The following is a 20,165-nucleotide window of genomic DNA, read 5'->3' as shown; positions in this document are numbered from 1 at the left end:
GGGTGGAGCCTACAAAAGCCAATCAAAATTCACTTTTGATTTTCAAGGGGAATATTTAATTGTGTCCACTTTTTGATTATGGGAATAAAAAGTATCCTATACTTTATTCCAGGTAATGTACTATGTGTGTGCCAAATTTCATTCAAATCCGTTCAGCCATTTTTGTTTGACTGAGTAACAAACATCCAAACTTTCCCATTTATAATACTAGCTGATGGCCCAGCGTTACCCAATTATGTATTTGGCTGGTGTTGGCCCCGTCCACTTTTTCTAGCCCTAACACACAATTACTCAGTTACTCAATGACCAAGTTTGTGAGCTTTGCAGTCTTTGGCATTAATATTTTGCATTGAAATGAAACAAATCTGATTGGCTGTTTGTGGCTCTGCCCCTTTTCTGAATTTGAACCCCAATGACCCAATGACCGACTGTACCAGGTTTGAGGCTTGTGCCATTAACAGTGCAAGAATGGCAGCAGTTTATATTTGACCAGTGAAATTTTTTGGCTCTGCCCACTTTTTTTAACCTTGTCACTCAATGACTAAGTCTGTGAGCTGTCAGGTTCCTGGCATCAAAAAATGTGTGAATGGAAGCATTTTATCCAGCAAAGAAATCTGATTGGCTGTTTGTGGCCCCGCCCCTTTAGTGATTTTGGACCCCCAGTCACCCAATGACCGACTGCTGCAAGTTTGAAGCCTCTGCCATTAACAGTGCAAGAATGGCAGCAATGTAAATATTCCCCTTGAAAATCAATAGGTGAATTTTGATTGGGTGTTGTAGGCTCCACCCACTTTCCTGAATCTTAATCTCATTTACCCAGTCACCAAGTGTGGCAAGTTTGAGAACCCTGCGATTAACAGTCGCAGTCTTCTGATAAACAGGAAGTAGCGTGTGGCACTTAGAGAACGGACCTCTGTGGTGGAACACATAGAGGTATGTCTGAGTTCCTGCCGCCGCTGCTGCCACTAATTATTTCAGGAGGGGAGCGTGCTGAGGGGAGAGCCCAAAGTGAGGGAGGGGGGAGTGGCTCCCCTCCCCGCCAATGTGGGGGCCAATGCTCTCCCCTCAGCACGCTCCCCTCCTGCTCCTCAAAATGGCCCTGAGCAGGCCCCGGGGGGGGATCCAAATTTTTGCAGGGGGGCCCGGTGATTTCTAGTTACGCCTCTGTCTGGTGGAGTGCTTGCTGGCCCTATAGTTGATGTTTTGTATCCCAGACACCAGGAGGTTTCTAGTGTCTCTCCAGCCATTCACAGAAAGGCGTGGGCTAAGCTAGGGTATGTTACCAGATTTATTACCTGTATCCTTCAGTATAAAATACCCAGCCATTCTGGTAATATCTTCAGTATGGGAATCTGTTACACGCATAATAGCAGTTCATTTTTAACTGGCTGATTCCAGACAGTCTAAACATAACCCAACTTTTTGAGATGAGAAAGAGGGACACTTAAGCCACGCCCCTGCCACACCCCTGATCTTGCCCCTATCAAACCCCTAGAGACGCATACCATAAAGATTTCATAAGAAAAATATGTAGTTTTATAATTCAAACCACACTGATCCTTTCTATCCTGGTTCCTTTTGCTTCATATTAACATTTTTAAATTCGTAATATATCAATTTAAAGGATAGGAATAAAGTTTAGAGTCAATCACATTTTTTAGTAGAGAAATATAGATATTTATATAAAAAAAGTTACAAAGTCCTGAAAGAGGGACAGATGAGGAGGAAAGAGGGACAGAGGGACAGGGTTCCCAAAGAGGGACAGTTGGGAGCTATGTGAGTATCCTGGCAAGTGATGTTTTCAAATTCTCACACTTCCCATGAGTAAGGCCTTGTTCACATTGCGTTCTGATCTCACTAGCATTCGCGCTGGGCATTTATTGAGGCGATTTTTTTTTTTGCGTTTCCCTGGCGCTTGGGTGGGTGATGCTTTTTCTCTAAGCGCTTTTCCCGGGTGTTTTTTTAATTCACTCCCTGACGCAAGTCAGGAAATGAAAATAATAAATACAATATATTTATTCTTAAAAACCCAAATGCAATCGCTGCACAAAGTGATTTTGTGAGCGTTTTGTGTTCTTCCTATACCTTCCATTGAGGGCAAATCACCCTGAAAATGGTACAGGCAGCGCTTTAGTCAGCGGCAAGCAAACGGAACGTCCCAATGAGAACTATCTCATTGGAAAGTATAGTGTAAGCGCTTTTAAGGCAATTTGTACTAAAAAAAAATCCAAAAAACACCTCTATTGGGAAAGAGCCCTTAAAACTTGCTAATTTTGTGTTTCATCAAACTGATCTTCCCAAAGATTTTTCTTTTTGCATCTTACCTGCTCTGTACTATAGAGGTCTATCGATCGCAGTAATGTAGATGCCCCATCATTCAATCGATCATCGTCCTCTGCCAACAACAGGTCTCCGGATTCCCGTCTGCTGTCAGAGGTGTCCATTGCCCGCCACACACACATTCCAGAACAAATCTCCAGAATGTGACCACAAGGGGGTGTGAAGGAGTAGAATCCTGGCCAAACCCAGAGAGACGATCGTTCTGAGGAGCCAAAAATGACCACATCGATCTCAAGTCTGATGGAAATTCCCTCAGTAGAATCATTAGTTGTGCTCAATTTTGTGTCACAATGGAAACGTCCTGTGTGATTTTCCTTCATATCTTTGGATTGCATCTTCAGAAAACCCTTCAAAATTTAATAAAAAATAAATAAAAATAAACAGATTAACGATCGCAAGACACCACTTCATGATTGAATTAATGTATATCTCTCCATGTATGCCCAATTTTTCATGCACTCTGATATACATTGAGATATGTTTAAAAAATCTTATAATCAGGTCACAGTGAAGCTTGTGATGTCTTGCCGGTGTCAGAGGTAGTTTTGTGCAGACGAGGAAGTACATTGAGGATAAATGGAGAAATACAGTTTGTTCCTGTTTCCTTGTGTTTCACTGACGTGTGCTAACACTTTCTTTACACATGGGATGAATTTTTAAGACGAGTGCAAAAGAAAATGGAGCAAAAGGTAAGCAGTGCAGTTGCTCAAAGCTCTAATACATCCTAAAACATACAGATAAGTTAACCGGCTTTCCCCTAAATTTTCCCTAGTCTACGATACATACACTACACGATACGTATATATGACAATGGTAGGGATCAGATTGTGAGCTCCTCTAAGGGACAGTTAAGTGTCAAGACCATATACTCTGTACAGCACTCAGGGCCGGTTCTCTCATGAAGCAGGGGGAAACATTTGCATCAAGCGCAGAGATTACAGGGGCAGCACGTCTGTACCATACCTCCCAACTTTTTGAGATGAGAAAAAGGGACACTTAAGCCACGCCCCTGTCACACCCCTTGCCACGCCCCACCACGCCCCTAGTCACGCATACTGTAAAGATTTCATAAGTAAAATATGTTGTTTTATAATTCAAACCACAGTGGTCCTTTCTATCCTGGGTCATTTTCCTTCATAGTAACATTTTAAAATTATTAATATATCAATTTAAAGAATGGAAATAAAGTTTAGAGTCAATCACATTTTTGGCATATTAATATACATATTTATATAGAAAGAGGGACAAATGAGGGTGAAAAGGGGACAGAGGGACAGGGCTCCGAAAAAGGGACAGTTGGGAACTATGGGATTTGAGGGTGCCAGTGGGCAGAAGAGGAAAAAAAGATCGAGGCACGAGCCGCGCAGCCAGTCGCTGAAGTGTAATGCGGCGGGGAGCACAGCCGACATCAGTCCTCCCTCCCTCCCTCTCCATCATGGCCCCCCTGAAATGCAGAGAGATCGTGCGCAGGAGTGTTTAGCTTACATTACTGTTCGGTGACCGGCTTCCTACTTCCTGTTTCGCGTCATGGGAAACAGGAAGTAGGAAGCCGGTCACCGAACAGTAATGTAAGCTAAACACTCCTGCGCACGATCTCTCTGCATTTCATATAGGGACTCACGGGGGGCCATGATGGAGAGGGAGGGAGGGAGGACTGATGTCGGCTGTGCTCCCCACCGCATTACACTTCAGCGGCTGTCCGCGCGGCTGGTGCCTCGATCTTTTTTTTTCTCTCTCTGCCTGCCGGGACTCAAGGGGGGTATCCCGTGATAGCGGGACCCCTCCCCCAACCCGTGACAGTCCCGCCGAATCCGGGATGGTTGGGGCCCCTGCTGTACTGTGTTTACACTTACAGCATGCAGTCAGAGTAGGAGCAGAAGTGAGAGGAGAACGAGGTGAAGAGGTCATCACTGGGGAAAAGCAGCTAGTTGTGCTGTGTGAGGAGTCTGACAGTGAGTGAGGAGGGGGAGGCAGGAGGTCACCATTGGGGAAAGCAGCTTGTAGTGCTGTGTGAGGAGTCTGACAGTGAGTGAGGAGGGTCCTAGGCTGACTGGGGATCGTGTCTGGAGAGAGATACAAAGTTTGGAGTCCAAAGTTTTGTATCTCTATCAAGACATACTCTACAGCCAGCCTAGTACCCATCCCCAACTCCTCAGTCAGCCCAGAAACCATCCCCAACAACCTCAGTCAGCCTAGAAACCATCCCAAGCTGGCAGAGGTCAGACTCAGAGCACCAGATCTCTCTCTGCCACTCCTGCCGACACTGAGGCCTGTTCAGGCAGCCAGTCCTCAGTGGCCTCCTCTGCTCCCTCCACCGCTTCCGTGCCGCCAGACCCTGTTGGGCGAGTCTTTCCCTGTTGTTGGCACTTGGCAAGAGGGGGACATGAAGTGACTGGGAACCACTATGTCTGCCTTACCACCCTTTACCACCACCACAACCTCCTGGCTTCTCCTAATTGTTAACTATTACTAACTAAGCCGCCTGGTTCACATTTTTTTTTTACAGCCGTGGTACCAACGCTACGTGCCACGTACATGTGCCACGTGTCACGTACTATGTCCGGCATGCTCCTGGCACACGTTACACCTGCTGCTGGTGCTGCATTGCCCTGCTCCTGCTGCCTGTACTGCTCTCACCACCAGGGTGCTACAGGCCACCGCTGCTGATACCACCACCTATATTCAACCCAAAACACAATTGCGGTGTCATTTTTTTGGAGGTGTCTGGGCTGAAAACTGCCATGTCCCAGTTGTGCGGTTGGACTTTGGACACAATGTGTGCTGCACGACCACTGTCTGGAACCTAGTCCTGATGGTAATTGACAGCCATTTTTTTTTGTATTTTAACTCCCCACATAATCAATGAGTGTTTCCCTTTAAAAAAAAATGATGCTACATGCATCATTTAACTTAAAAAAATGTCTTGGAAGCAATTTAAAGAGAATCTGTACTCTAATATTCTTACAATAAAAAGCATACTATTCTATTCCTTATTTTCTCCTGTGTCCCTCTGTGCTGTTTCTGCCACTCTCTGCTGCAATCCTGGCTTGTAATTAACAGTTTTAGGCAGAGTTTACAAACAAACTAACCAGCTTCTAATAGGCTCAGCTAAGCATAGTGTGTGAGTCACTCAGAGTATGCAGGGGGCCTGCAGAGTGTGTGTATCGCTTCTACCAATCACAAGCAGCCCTGCACATTCCACACAATCAAGCCTTAGCCCGACAAACAGGACAGAGGAAAGATACATTGATTTATTACAGAGACCGTGCAGTTAGGAAAGACTGCAGTAAGCCAGAGCAGATTAGAACAGGCATAGGAACTTATAGGATAGAAGAACTAAGCCTGAAAAATTTGTTACAGAGTCTCTTTAAAGGCCACTTCCGGTTTTCTTTTGGGATATCCGAATCTGACCGAATATCCCGGATAATGCGTCCGGATATCCGATTCTATGCAGATGCCACAAAGTTCGGATTCAGGTATCCAAGTCGGATCCGGAAATCTGGGTATCCGGATCCGAATCAATTCAGGTTTTAAAAAGGGGTATCCGAGCAGCACTGCACATCACATGATGGGAAGGGGCGTGGCATGGCTGCAGAGAGGCCATAAGCAGAGCGGCTTACGGAGGAGATGGGAAGGGTAGTGTCAGTCCTGGAGCGGAGCTGGAGAGGTCAGTCACAGTCAGTGCTGCTACAGCCTGATCTGCTCAGAAGGCTGGGGACCGGGTCTGGAAGAAGAATGTAGCTGACGTATGGGCAGCGCGGTGGTGTAGTGATTAGTGCTCTCACCTTACAGCGCTTGGTCCCTAGTTCAGATCCCAGACAAGTTAACATCTGCTTGGAGTTTGTATGTTCTCCCTGTGTCTGTGTGGGTTTCCTCTGGGCAGTCCGGTTTCCTCCCACAGCCCAAAAAACATGCAGATAAGTTCATTAGCTTCCCCCTAAATAAGCCCTAGACTATGATACATGCACTACACGATACATACATAGACATAGGGCTATGGTAGGGACTAGATTGTGAGCTCCTCTGAGGGACAGTTAGTGACAAAACAATATACACTGTACAGCGCTGCGTAAGATGTTGGTGCTATATAAACATCTGATGGGCAGTGGTGCTCATCCAATATTCGGGTATCTTAACTACCCAGAAAATCCGACCTTTTTCAGCTATCCGAACCCGGATTCGGATTCCGGATATCTGTTAAAATCCACATAGCATTATCCGAGTTAAAGGGACACTTAAAGGGACGGTTCAGGGAGGGTGGGTTAAAAATAAAAATCAAATTCCACTTACCTGGGGCTTCCTCCAGCCCGTGGCAGGCAGGAGGTGCCCTCGCCGCCGCTCCGCAGGCTCCCGGTGGTCTCCGGTGGCGCTCGGACGTCCTCCGTGCTCTACTGCGCATGCGCAGTAGTTCTGCGCATGCGCAGTAGAGCCCGGAGGACGTCCGATGACGTCAGAGCGCCGGCGTGGGACGCAGAAGTTCCGGGCCTTGGAGCGCAGAAGAGCCCGACCTGGCAGCCGGCCTGGCCAGGTTGGGCGTGCCACCGGAGACCACCGGGAGCCTGCGGAGCGGCGGCGAGGGCACCTCCTGCCTGCCACGGGCTGGAGGAAGCCCCAGGTAAGTGGAATTTGATTTTTATTTTTAACCCACCCTCCCTGAACCTTCCCTTTAAGTCTGTGGAAAAAAATGAGTTTTACTCACCTGAGGCTTCCAGCAGCCCCCTGCAGCTGTCCGGTGCCCACACAGACTCCATCAGATGCTCCTGGCCCCGACGGCAGCCACTTCCGGTTTCGGCGACAGGAGCCGACAGGCCCGGTAACGCGAGTGATTATTTGCGTACCCGGCCACAATAGTGCCCTCTATTCTGCTATAGCATAGAGTATATATCATATAGCAGCATAGAGGGCACTATTGTTGCCGGGAACGCGAATAATCACTCGCATTCCCGGCCTGTCGGGTACTGTCGCCGAAACCGGAAGTGGCTGCCGGCGGGGCCAGGAGCATCTGATGGAGTCTGCGTGGGCACCGGACAGCTGCAGGGGGCTGCTGGAAGCCTCAGGTGAGTAAAACTCATTTTTTTCCACAGACTTAACACTTAAGTGTCCCTTTAACTCGGATATCTATCTGAAATCCGGATATCCGGTCGGATACTTAGTTCTGATATCCGAGCAGAAGGTTTTCAGGTCAAAATTCAGTTTGGAGGCATAGAGTCCGAGAGAGAGAGAGAGAGACAGGGAGAGGAAGGGGGGGGGGGGGGAGAGACAGGGAGAGAGAGAGAGAGAGAGAGAGAGAGAGAGAGAGAGAAATAGAGAGAGGGAGAGAGAGGGATAGAGACAGGGGAGGGGGGGGGGGAGAGAGAGAAAGAGAGGGGGAGAGGGAGAGATAGAGGGAGAGAGACAGAGGGAGGGGGGGGGGGAGGGAGGGAGGGAGAGAGAGAGAGAGAGAGAGACAGGGAAAAAGAGAGAGGGAGAGAGACAGAGAAAGTGGGAGAGACAGAGAGAGGGGGGGGGGGAGAGAGAGGTAGAGAGACAGTGAGAGGAGGAGAGAGAGACAGAGAGAGGTGGGGGAGAGAGAGAGAGGTAGAGAGAAAGAGAGAGGGGGGAGGAAGAGAGAGAGGAGAGACACAGAGAGAGGGGGGGAGAGGGAGAGAGAGACAGAGAGAGGAAGAGAGCGGGAGAGAGACAGAGGGGGGGGGGGCAGGGAGAGAGAGAGAGAGACAGAGGGGGGGGGGGAGACAGAGAGAGGGGGGGGGGAGAGAGACAGAGGGGGGGGGGGGAGGGAGAGATGGGGAGAGAGAGAAAGAGAGAGAGACAGAGAGAGAGAGAGAGATTGCGGAGGCAATTTAAAGGCCACTTCCGTTTTTCTATCCGGATATCCAGGATATTGGGTTCGGATATCCGACTGTATTTGGATACCAAAAAGTTTGTATTCGGATATCCGATTCGGATCCAGATTTATGTGTATCCGCCGGATCCGAATTCTATTTGGATTTTGAAAAGGGGTATCCGAGCAGCACTACTGATGGGTTCTGGTGGCCTTGATAACCCTCTGGTGAGTAGGGTTGCCACCTTTTGACTGTGAAAATACCGGCTTTGGGGTGTGGCCTGGGGGTGTGGCCTAAAAGTGGGAGGAGTTAGTTACTGCCCTTTTTCAAAAATAGCACAAGAAAAATTACAAAAATAAATACAAATGTTAAATACCAGTAATTTAAAGAACACCGGGAAGGTTAAAAATTGCCCCTGGTTGGTACTTACCTCGGGAAGGGGAAGCCGCTGAATCCTAAATGAGGCTTCCTCCATCCTCCTCAGCCAGCCTGATACAGTGTTGGGACCCTGTTGCTGCTGCGCGCAGTAGCAGCTTTCCACTTGGGCTCTAGCGAAAATAGCCGTGCTCGATCAGGTCTGCTCTACTGCGCAGGCACGAGGCACCTGCAAAGCAGATTGGACCCAATCAGGGTTGGCTATTGCTGCCAGAACCTGAGCGGGAAGCAACTAGTACACATTCCAACAAGGAGATCTTGGGGGGGGGGGGGGGGGGTCACAGTGCTGGATCCCCTCTAGTGCGGAGGATGGGGGAAGCCTCTTTAATATCCAGAGGCTTTTCCCTCTCAAGGCAAGTTCCCCCTAGGGGCACTTTTTTCCTACAGGTACACTTTACAGGTGACTATTAATTATACAATTCCACGACCGATAGATCATTTCCAATCACTGCAGTAATCGATCAGATGCAACTGGTCCTGCCCCATCAATGACCGAATAATTTGTAGCCAAGTCGATGAGATTATCAGAATCGATCTATTTTCGTATGGATTCCAACAAATTCTCTAGCAGGAATTTGGCCATTAATGGGTATGACTGATCATTTCTGCCTGATTACCACAGAAATGATCAGCCACAGAATTGTATCATTAATGGGCACTTTAAAGGTAGCTATAGATCAGCAGATTATGAGCAGATTCGACAGAGACAAATGTATCTTTAATCGAATCTGATTAGAGATAAATTTGTCTCTAGTTGTAGCTGCCCATATGCTGCAGGCCGATTCCCTGTCCGATTTCAGCATGAAATCTTCAGGGAGTCAGCTGAGCCTGCCGTGTCCGCTCCGCCCTCCAATGTATAAATGTGAGACACCCCTTCCCCCGTGTGTGCATTTATACATTACCTGTCCTGTAGCAGCCTCCGCCTATGCACCGCCAGCGTGTATGTGGCTGTTAGAACCCGGAGAGATGGATGGACACCGCGCGGAAGGCTGCTACAGGACAGGTAATGTATAAATGCACACACTACATTACGCCGACAGTAGCGGGGGTTTCGTCATTCATTCTGAAACACCGCTGCACACCTGACCAAGCAATTTCGGCCTGACATCTTGCCGCATGTGCGATCGATGATACAATCTATTTTAGCCCCCAAATTGGTTGCTTTGTCGGTCGTGTATGCACTTTGTGGCACCGATTTTCATCCAATTTGATTATAATAATCGAATCGGATGGTCAATTGGCCGCCAAGTCGCCTGAAGTATGGCCACCTTAAAGGACTTACCAGCCCAAATAGCAAAAAAAAGATAAGTACCTTAGTCGCTTTTAAATGCACGGAGGACGCCATCCGCGCAGTTCCGCCGGGTCCCCGCAGTGTGATCGCCCCCCGTGCCGCTCCCGACCCCCAGATGGGGTCGGGCTCCCCTTCCTCTCCTAAGATGGCCGCCGGCGCTGGCCGCGGCTGCGCAGTCCGCACACACGTTAGTGCGGCTGCGCAGCTCTAGGGTCTCCCCCTTCGATCCAGGCTACTGTGCGTGGATCGGGGGGGGGGGGGGGGGAGAGCCCTAGAGCTGCGCAGCCGCACTAACGTGTGTGCAGACTGCGCAGCCGTGGCCAGCGCCGGCGGCCATCTTAGGAGAGGAAGGGGAGCCCGACCCCATCTGTGGGGTCGGGAGCAGCACGGGGGGCGATCACACTGCGGGGACCCGGCGGAACTGCACGGAGGGCGCGGATGGCGTCCTCCGTGCATTTAAAAGCGACTAAGGTACTTATCTTTTTTTTTGCTATTTGGGCTCGTAAGTCCTTTAAGAGTCTGGAAGGGAGGATAGGGGCTGATAGAGGGTTGGGGGAACAGGGTAAGGAGAGAGAGAGGGGGGCAAAAGAGTGAGGGGGCAAAAGAGAGAGGGGGAGAAAGAGAGAGAGGGGGGGAGAAAGAGAGAGAGAGAGAGGGGGGGGGGGTGAAGAGAGAGAGGGGGGGGGTGAAGTGAGAGAGGGGGGTGAAGAGAGAGAGAAGGGGGGGGGGGTGAAGTGAGAGAGGGGGCTGAAAAGAGAGAGAGAGAGAGAGAGAGAGGGGTGAAGTGAGAGAGAGAGAGAGAGAGAGAGAGAGAGGGGTGAAGAGAGAGAGGGGGGTGAAGTGAGAGAGGGGGCTGAAGTGAGAGAGGGGGCTGAAGTGAGAGAGGGGGCTGAAGTGAGAGAGAGAGGGGTGAAGAGAGAGAGAGGGGTGAAGAGAGAGGGATGAAGAGAGGGGTGAAGAGAGAGAGAGAGGGGTGAAGAGAGAGAGAGAAGGGTGAAGAGAGAGAGAGACGCTGTGTGTGTGTGAAACTGTGTCCCTCTGACTCTGGTACCTGCTTCCTTGCTGTAACACAGCACTTCAGCTGTGAGTGACCAGTGGTCTGCTGGACCTCTCTCCCCTCTTATCACTGCTGGCTGCTGCATGGGGGGCTGGGCTGGCTCATCGTACTGCACACACCACAGAAATGATACCGGTAGCCAGTGGCGTAGCTAAGGAGCTGTGGGCCCCGATGCGAGTTTTACAATGGGGCCCCCCAGGCACTCTATACATAACAATTGATACGGCGCACCAAAACCTGCCAATGGCAACTACAGTGTCAGAGGTGCAAGAAGGGGATGGGGAAGAGCTTGTTAATGTTTACCACTATTCAATGTATATATAGAAGTGATTATTATGAGCACAGGACCAATAGAGAACTAATACTGTAGTTGAGGGAGGGCCCTTCGGGGCCCCTCTGGCCCAAGGGCCCCGATGCGGTCGCTACCGCTGCACCCCCTATTGCTACGCCCCTGCCGGTAGCAGTCTAGCAGACCTGTCCTCTCCTGCACATTTCAGCTCACACAGAAGCACAGTAATCATGTGCTGGCTCTGACTGCTGAAGACACGTGTCTCCGTACCTATGTCTGTTTCTCTCCCTCCACACAGACTGTGAGCCTGTGGCTAAGCTGAGCAGCTGCTGCAGACATGCTAATGCTGGGTACACACGATGAGATTTCCCGTTCGATTTGCGGATCGATTCGATTATTTCAAACATGTTCGATTGGATTTCGATCGTTTTTTTCATGATAGGTATGCAAAATCGACGGAAAAAACGATCGAAATCCAATCGAACATGTTTGAAATAATCGAATCGATCCGCAAATCGAACGGGAAATCTCATCGTGTGTACCCAGCATAAGAGTACAATACCCAGGACGCACGCTGCTCAGGGAAGGCTGGCTCTGTCTGCTCGGCTCCTCCTTCTCCGAGAATCCTCACTGATGATTGGCTGGCAGTGCCTGGCCAGCCAATCCAAGAAGAGAGGAGGGAGATCTGTCTCCAGGTTACTCGGCAGCAGGGAGCCTGGGGCTAATTTTCCGGCAGATAATGTGACGGTGAAACTTTTATTCCGGCGCCGGCTTTAAAGTGAAATTTACGGTCAGGCCGGCCAGATACCGGCTGGGTGGCAACCCTACTGGTAAGCCTCTCTATTGTTTCCCCACTCGGTGGTGTACAGCCCTTTTCACAGCTGGTTCCACTTTCACTTTGGAGAGCTTCTCTCCCATCCACTCTGTATATTGACTGCACACAATGCAGGGCACTGTTTCTTTGCCGGATGGAGTAACCAAGCAGCTCGGGGAGACCCAAACCACTAGGAAAATATAGGGGACTAAAAGAGACCGAAAAGCACTCCTACTAAAAAGCAATGCTTAGGGCTCGATTCCCAAAGCGGTGCTAACCCAGTTAGAGACTTTAGGCGTGATAACCATTGCACCACGCTGGTGAAACGCCAGTTTAGGTGTGATAAGTTTAGGCATGATAAGTTTAGATAAGTTTAGATCGCTTGCAAAGTCCCGCACGCAAAGCAGCACCATTAAACTCTATGCGAAGTGCACCAGACTTTGCTAGCGCAAAACTTTCGATCATCTGTGCACTGCAGTGCTAACCCAGTTGGTGCTTAACCTCCCTGGCGGTAAGCCCGTGCAGTGCCCGATCGCCGCTGCTACCCGCCGATCCGCCGCTATATGCGTCGCCGGCCGCAGCCGCCCCCCCCCCCCCCCAGACCCCGTGCGCTGCCTGGCCAATCAGTGCCAGGCAGCGCTGTGGGGTGGATCGGAGTCCCCTTTGACGTCACGACGTCGATGACGTCGGTGATGTCATCCCGCCCCGTCGCCATGGCGACGGGGGAAGCCCTCCAGGAGATCCCGTTCTTTGAACGGGATCTCTTGATCTCCGATCGCCGGCGGCGATCAGAGGGGCTGGGGGGATGCCGCTGAGCAGCGGCTATCATGTAGCGAGACCTCGTCTCGCTACATGAAGAAAAAGAAAATAAAAAAAAACGTATTTGCTGCCCCCTGGCGGATTTTGACAAACCGCCAGGAGGGTTAAACTTATCATGCCTAAACTTATCACACCTAAACTTATCATGCCTAAACTTATCACACCTAAACTTATCACACCTAAACTTATCACGCCTAAACTTATCATGCCTAAACTTATCATGCCTAAACTGAGTTTAGGCGTGATAAAGAGCTTTTCACCAGCGTGCTAACTGTTAGCACTGCTTTGTGAATCAGGCCCATAGTGTGATTTGCCTTCTTAAAACAGAAGGTCCTTGTGATAATTCAGCTTTAAAGTGGATCCAAGATTAAAAACTTACTATAACAAGCAACTTGTCTATATATATTATCTAAAGTTTAGATAGTTTACACAGCAAATCTAGCTGCAAACAGCTTCAACAGTTTATGATTATTTATTCCTGTGATACAATGAGGGCAGCCATGCTCTGTTTGTCACATTACACACAGGCAAGCTGCAACTGCATCTCCAGCCCTCAGCTCACTCCCCTCTCCTGCTCCCTCCTTCCCTCTGCCTCTGAAATCTCTAGCTAGTAACCTCCTCCTCCTCCTGTCCAGACTGAGGTCCCATAACCATAAGCCCTTGCTACATGGAGTGCCAAGGCACTTTGAGTTGTGGGCGAGGCTTGTTTAGTTTATAGGGGATTAGTATGGGTATTAGTATGAGTATTAAAACAAAAAAAAGTATTTGGTTTGAGGAATGCCCTATAAACTATATGTAAGGAACACAATTATGCAATGAGTAAAAGTTTATCTCGGATCCACTTTAAGTGAACATCTGTGGTTACCCATAATGCATAACTAATGAACATGCAAATGATCTCTTTATGCCCCTGTAAGCCAGGCTTACATCCAGAACCGCTGGTGTATAGCCAGCCTATCGCTTTAAATTTTACAGAGACCCAACAACCTGCTCTGTAAAATGTTAAGCTAGCTGGATGTACTTCACTGTCTTCCATTAACCCCTTGTTAGTGCAGACAGGGTTCAGGGCACAGAGTCTTATGGAAGGAGGTGTGTACAAAACTGCCACTGACCCTACCATACACAAAGACTTATAAAACGTGTTCCAAACTGCCGCCTGCCACCACTTTCCGCACATAATTCTGCATAATGCAGCTTACTAAATACACCCTACAGAGCCTTACAGAAATAGGTGTGACCAAAACTGGCACTCACCCTACCATATACGAAGCCTTAAGGAAAGAGGTGTGGCCCAGATTGCCTGGCATTCAGTCATGTAGAAGCTGGTGAATCTGGTGTTTGCCACATGCCCACCAGGTAAAGCTTTTACATGTGTTTTGTTATTACCTGGCTGCTGGGGTGTTTAGGGGTGACAGGCCTTTAGAGCCGTCACTACCATAGAGGCAAAGGGAGCGAATGCCCCAGAACACCTCCCCCCCCCCCCGGTCTCCCCCTTGTGCTCCCCGTCACCCCTGCAAAGTTTTGACAGCGTAGTAACTCACCTATCCCAGCGCACTGCTCCATCCCGGACCATCCGTGCTCCCCATCCTCATCCCTACTGGCTGCCTCTTCTCCATGACCCGCTGCATGGCAATACTCCCCTGCAAGGATGAAGATGAGATGCGCACAGACTGGAGCAGCATGCTGGAACATGGAGCAGTGCTTTTCGACGCTGCTAGATTTGGGCGTAGCCAGCGCCACCATAGACTTTAATGGGAATCAGTCTATAGCGGCGCTCAGTGAGTAACTTTGGCTCCATCAGTAGACGGAGCCGAGGTTGCTTAAAAAACACAATAATTCGGCCTCCAGCAATCACTGGAAGCTGAATTACATCATTCCCCCACTATCCATGGCGGCCTGGAGGGGGAATAGTAATTACCACCGCCAGGACTTGTGCAGAAGCAGGATCAGCTATATACCGGCTGTATCCTGCGCCCAAGTCTACCAGCGCTGATTTCAAATGTATGCCTGGAACAGGTGAGTAGCCATGTTGATTAAAAAACAGAGCAGAGGCCTCAGGGAGCATAGTGTAGTTGAGAGGGGGAGAGATTTTAGGGAGGGTGGGGCGGGTTTACAGCAGCCAGCTTTGGGGGGCTTCAGCCCTGGTGGCTGAATTTGCTGCTTGGAAGAGGGCCTAGTTTTGTTTCAGGGCCCCATTGTGGCTTGAATCGCCCTGCAGACATTTCTTTCTGGAATTTCACGTTCGAATTACAGATTGCCCAGCAAACTCATGGTGAAGCAGAACTCCTAAGAGTGTGTAAGGGGCTAAAAAGTACCAAAATGCCCTCTTTACTAAAAACGCTATGCAAAAAGTTTGAATTGTAATGTCAGTCAATGTAGTCTCCCACCCAACCATTTGATATATGATTAGGTATTAACCCTTTCGAAAGGTAGGGCAAAAAATACAATTAAACTTACTAGGTCAAGCCAGATTACTGTCATTATCAGTCTCATGAAAAATGTCCTTCTTGGATACACTTTATTGTTGCGCTAACTTGCGCATGAAAATTGTTCTCACGGATTTTTATGAAAAAAAGTTTCTACAGTCCATTTTTGTATTTTTGCGTATGTGTCAATAAAGTTGAATGAAGTTTTTGTACTGCAAGATTGCATCATAGTTTTCCTATAGTCTTCTTTTTAAAGAAAAGTGTTCCCACCCAAACATGACACTTCTGATGTTCTTCATTTGATTCTTCTGTCCATCAGCTGGTGGCCCACAGAGTTACCGGTCCGGTGTTAATGGTTCCTCCATTGATTTGCCTGGCACACAGTATTGCCAACACACAGAGGATGTGAAATATGAACTCCATGGTGGAAAAGTCATGATTGGGTGGTATGAAGATGGCCGTCTGCAGCCCCGTGTTAATTTCATAGGTCGGCTTGATTTTCACAAGGAAAACTGCTCATTTGTGCTAAAGAATGTCTCACCGAAGGACAGTAACCTCTACACCATCACCACACGCTACATGGAGGGTGACAAGACAAAGCAACAGGAGATAACTGTCAACGTCACCATCCATGGTGATCCAGGTAAGATGCAGTAGAATCCCTTTATAGTAAACTCCAAGGGGCCTGGCCAAGTAGTTTCCTATATCAGATTAAGTTTACTATATCAGGAGTGGTCATACATTGTATATTCATACAGGCACATGGTTGGGACTTGGGGACTGAGTTTACTATAGCCAGAGGTTTACTATATCAGAATTACTCATAGCTCCCAATTTTGGCGCTGCTAGATTTAGGAGCCCTGTCCCTCTGTCCCTCTTTCTTCCCCATTTGTCCCTCTTTCAGGACTGATGTACAGATCTGTGTAAATATATGTGTTTTTCCACAGAACTGTGTGATTAACTGACTCTAAACTTTATTCCTATCAATACCTTATTTTGAATGTTAAAATGAAGAAAAATGAACGATGATAGAAAGGACCAGTGTGTTTTGAATGATAAAACTACATTATTTTTGTTCTGAATACTTGGTGATATGCATAAAGAGGGGTGTGGTGGGGGCGTGGTTAGGGGTGTGGCAGGGGGCATGTCTAAAAGTGTCTCTCTTTCTTATCTCAAAAAGTAGGGAGGTATGGAGCTACTATAACAAGGTTTAACCTCTCTGCTATTTTCCTATAGTAGACTGAAGGGTTCTCAGGCAGGTTCATTAATCAACATCTGGCCTCTATTTTCCTACAGATAGCCCTGGAATCGAAGATTCAGCTAGCAACCAATCAAAGCAACACAGTGAATAGAGCTCTCTAGAGCTCTCTGGCTGCCAAGGTCATGTGATAGTCTGATCATGTGACAAGGCTGCAGGATGTGGGATAGTAATTCATAGCTCCCAACTGTCCTTTTTTTTAAGGGACCCTCTTTGGAAACCAAATCCTTCTGTCCCTCATTTGTCACTTTCTACTGAAAAATGTGTTTATTTGACTATAAATGTTATTCCCATCCTTTAACCATTTCTGCCCTCAGTCGTTTTTCGCCTTATGCAGCCGAGCAATTTTCACCTCCCATTCAGTCGCCAATAACTTTATCACTAACTATCACAATGAATTGATCTATATCTTGTTTTTTCCGCCACCAATTAGGCTTTCTTTGGGTGGTAAATTTTACTAAGAATTTGTTTTTTTCTAAATGCATTTTAACAGAAATATTAAGAAAAAAATAAAAAAAAAATTAATTATTTCTCAGTTTTCGGCCATTATAGCTTTAAAATAATACATGCTACTATAATTAAAACTCATGTATTTTATTTGCCCATTTGTCCAGGTTATTACACCAAATTATGTCCCTATCACAATGTATGGCGCCAAAATTTGATTTGGAAATAAAGGTGCATTTTTTCAATTTTGCATCCATCACTATTTACAAGCTTATAATTTAAAAAAAATATTAGTAATACACCCTCTTCACATGCATATGAAAAAAGTTCAGACCCTTAGGTAACTATTTATGTTTTTTTTTTTTTAATTGTAATTTTTTTTTTGCATAACATTTTTTGATTTGGGTAATTTTTATTGTGGGAGGTAAACAGTTAATTTTAAATGTAATAATATGTGTTTATCTAATAAAAAAATGTATGTGGAAGTAGTTTTACTATTTGGACACAAGATGGCCACAATCAAACATTTTTTTTTTTTAGTCCAGGCAGTGAACGCTCTAGGGAGGAGGGGAAACTTTTTTTTTCTCAGAAAGACTGCAGCTTCTGATGAGAAGCCGTCAGTCTTTCTGCCGGGGACTTAGATCAATAAATGGGAACTAGGTTCCCATTCATTGATTTCCGGGCTAATGGGGTGCGGCACGGGAGCGTGCGGGCGCGCGCAGCAGCCCAGCAGTAGCTGAATTGATATGACAGTCACGTCCATTAGGCTAAAATGGTTAAAAAAAATATTTCTAATTTTTAAATGTTAAAATGAAGGAAAAATAATGATGATAGAAAGGACCAGTGTGTTTTGAATGATAAAACTAAGTTTAGGCATCTGGAGTGGGAGGGATCATTGTGAGGATACACTTAGGGTTAGCTGCAGTAAAGTTTTGGTATTTAATACCAATATTTTACTATTTTGTTCCCCACTTTAACCACTTCAGGACCACATTCTCCCCCACCCCAGTGACCAGGCTATTTCTTACAATTAAGTGCTCTGAAACTTTAACTTTCTGCTGCAGGGCCATACAACTAAGTACACACATGAATCCCCCCACCACTACCTTTTCTGCCCACCATCAGAGCTTTCTGTTGGTGGCCTCTGATTGCTGCTGCAGGCAGTGTTTTTTTTTTTTTAGTAATTTATTTGTTCTTTTTTTTGTTCTTTTTTTTAATTATTTGTTTTTCCCCCACTCCCTCCCTCCTCCTGCCAGCGAATGACAGCAATCGTCTCTCATAGGTATCAGCCTATGAGATCTGATCGCTCTGTGAGCCTCCCCAGGGGACAGCCAAGTGACACGGCTGTCCCCAGTACAGCGCTGCCATAGACCGCATCGCTGTACAATGTAAATAGATGGCAGTTTCGTCGTCTAACAGTCTCCTAACGGCGATCGCCACTGGTAGACTGATGAGTGGAGCTCAGTCACTCAAGCAGAGATGCGCAATTCCCTGCAAACCACTCCCCCAGCACTTAAAGAGAGTCTGAAGCGAGAATAAATCTCGCTTCAGACCTCATAGATAGCAGGGGCACGTGTGCCCCTGCTAAAACGCAGCTATCGCGTGGCTTAACTGGGGTCCCTGATCCCCCAAATCTCCTCCGTACAGCCGGGGAGCGCTTCCGCATTGTCGCAGGGTTAACGGCCGCAGCCCTGCCCCACGCGCGTCTGTCAGCGTGTATCTCCGCCTCTCCCCCACCCCTCAGTCTTCCTTCACTGAGAGGGGCGGGGGAGAGGCGGCGATGTGCCACTGATAGACGCAACTGGAGGCAGGGCTGCGGCCGTTAGCCCTGCCTACAGGAGGAGAAAATCTGTGACCAAGAAGACGACCAAGGTTTGCGGGGGTGGGTTTGGGGGTGATGGGGACCCCCGTTTAGCCGCGCGATAGCTGCGGTTTAGCAGGGGCACACATGCCCCTGCTAACTATGAGCTCTGAAGCGAGATTTATTCTCGCTTCAGAGTCTCTTTAACGCCAAGACGGACAATCATAGAGTCAGCAGGTCGGATTTGTACCTTCTACCACCCAAGGCCCGCTATTACTAGCTGCCCTCAGACCTACAGAATCCTATTATACACCCCAACACGGCTGTAGGCTCCTCTAAGGACAGTTAATGAAGTGATGGCAGGTATTAGATTCTAAGCTCTTTTGCCCGTCTGTTGTCCCTTCATCCCCCGAGTGCCAGATCCGGCTCTTGGTAGCAAACTCTTTGTAGCAGGATGAATGTTCAGCAGGCTAACTGCTACTGCCTCCCTGCTGCCCACAACCCACCCCTTGCGTTCCTGGTGCCCTAGGCCATGGCCTATGGGGCCTTGCCTGCAGAGGCCCCAGGCGACCCCTATTTACATTGGGGGAGGCGGGGGGGGGGGCATTTTCCCCTATGTAAGCTCTGGCCCTCTCTGTGTATCAATCTTCATAGTCTTGTTCAAATTTTGCTCGTGTCCACATCATTGGTTTGCTTTTTTTTTTTCCAGGCTTTAAATCGGAGGCACCATTTACTACAATGCCGACACCAGAACGTGTGCAAAATCTAACAGGTGCGCTGGTAAAGTCATACAATATACTATAATTACAATGTCTGCATTGTTATACAGTATGAACAACTGTCTACTCACTTAGGCCTCGATTCATCAAAGGCTGTTCGATAAAAAAAAAAAAAAATCATTAAAATACAGCATTTGGTATTTTTTACTTTTTTTGTTAATTCATCAATATTTTCACAGGTCTGGTAGACGTTCGGTAATTTACTGAGGCCCATTCACAGAGTAACAGCAGAGCATCCATGCAGAGACAGCATTACAATTGTAAGGGGCATCCCGACATCCCTTTTAGATGTACATGCTTGTTATACTGTTTGTTATACTGCCTCGGCTCAATTTGAATCTGTCCATTAGTTTTTCTTAATATTTTATTTAGTTGCCACAGCTTAGAAGAACTTCCAGGAGACATTACACATGCCCTGCTTAGGTGATTTCCCCACTAGCTCCTCCGCATCTTCAAACAGGAACCTAAGAGGTTAAACTGCCAAAGGGTGGCAGGGGAAGCGTCTTTGGTTCCATCATCTCTCTGTTCACTGCCTGGGGGTAGAAAAGCTAGACCCGCCGGAGAAGCCTGCTGGTCCGATCAATGGG

General features: G+C 47.8%; 1 protein-coding gene across 1 annotated transcript in view; it reads left to right on the top strand.

Moving 5' to 3' along the window:
* The first annotated feature begins 11,987 nt into the window (after positions 1–11,987).
* LOC137518571 (uncharacterized) overlaps positions 11,988–20,165 on the top strand; it is a 39,586-nt gene continuing 31,408 nt past the window's right edge. The window contains exons 1-3 of the mRNA XM_068237029.1: positions 11,988–12,064; positions 15,613–15,936; positions 19,509–19,571. Of these exons, the coding sequence (XP_068093130.1) occupies positions 15,729–15,936; positions 19,509–19,571 (271 nt within the window). The 5' untranslated portion in view covers positions 11,988–12,064; positions 15,613–15,728. The remainder of the gene's footprint in view (positions 12,065–15,612; positions 15,937–19,508; positions 19,572–20,165) is intronic.

The sequence above is a fragment of the Hyperolius riggenbachi genome, chromosome 1 (assembly GCF_040937935.1).
Source record: "Hyperolius riggenbachi isolate aHypRig1 chromosome 1, aHypRig1.pri, whole genome shotgun sequence".
NCBI classification, from domain to species: Eukaryota; Metazoa; Chordata; class Amphibia; order Anura; family Hyperoliidae; genus Hyperolius; species Hyperolius riggenbachi.
The sequence above is the reverse complement of the archived record's forward strand: the minus strand, read 5'-3'. Positions and strand labels throughout refer to the sequence as shown.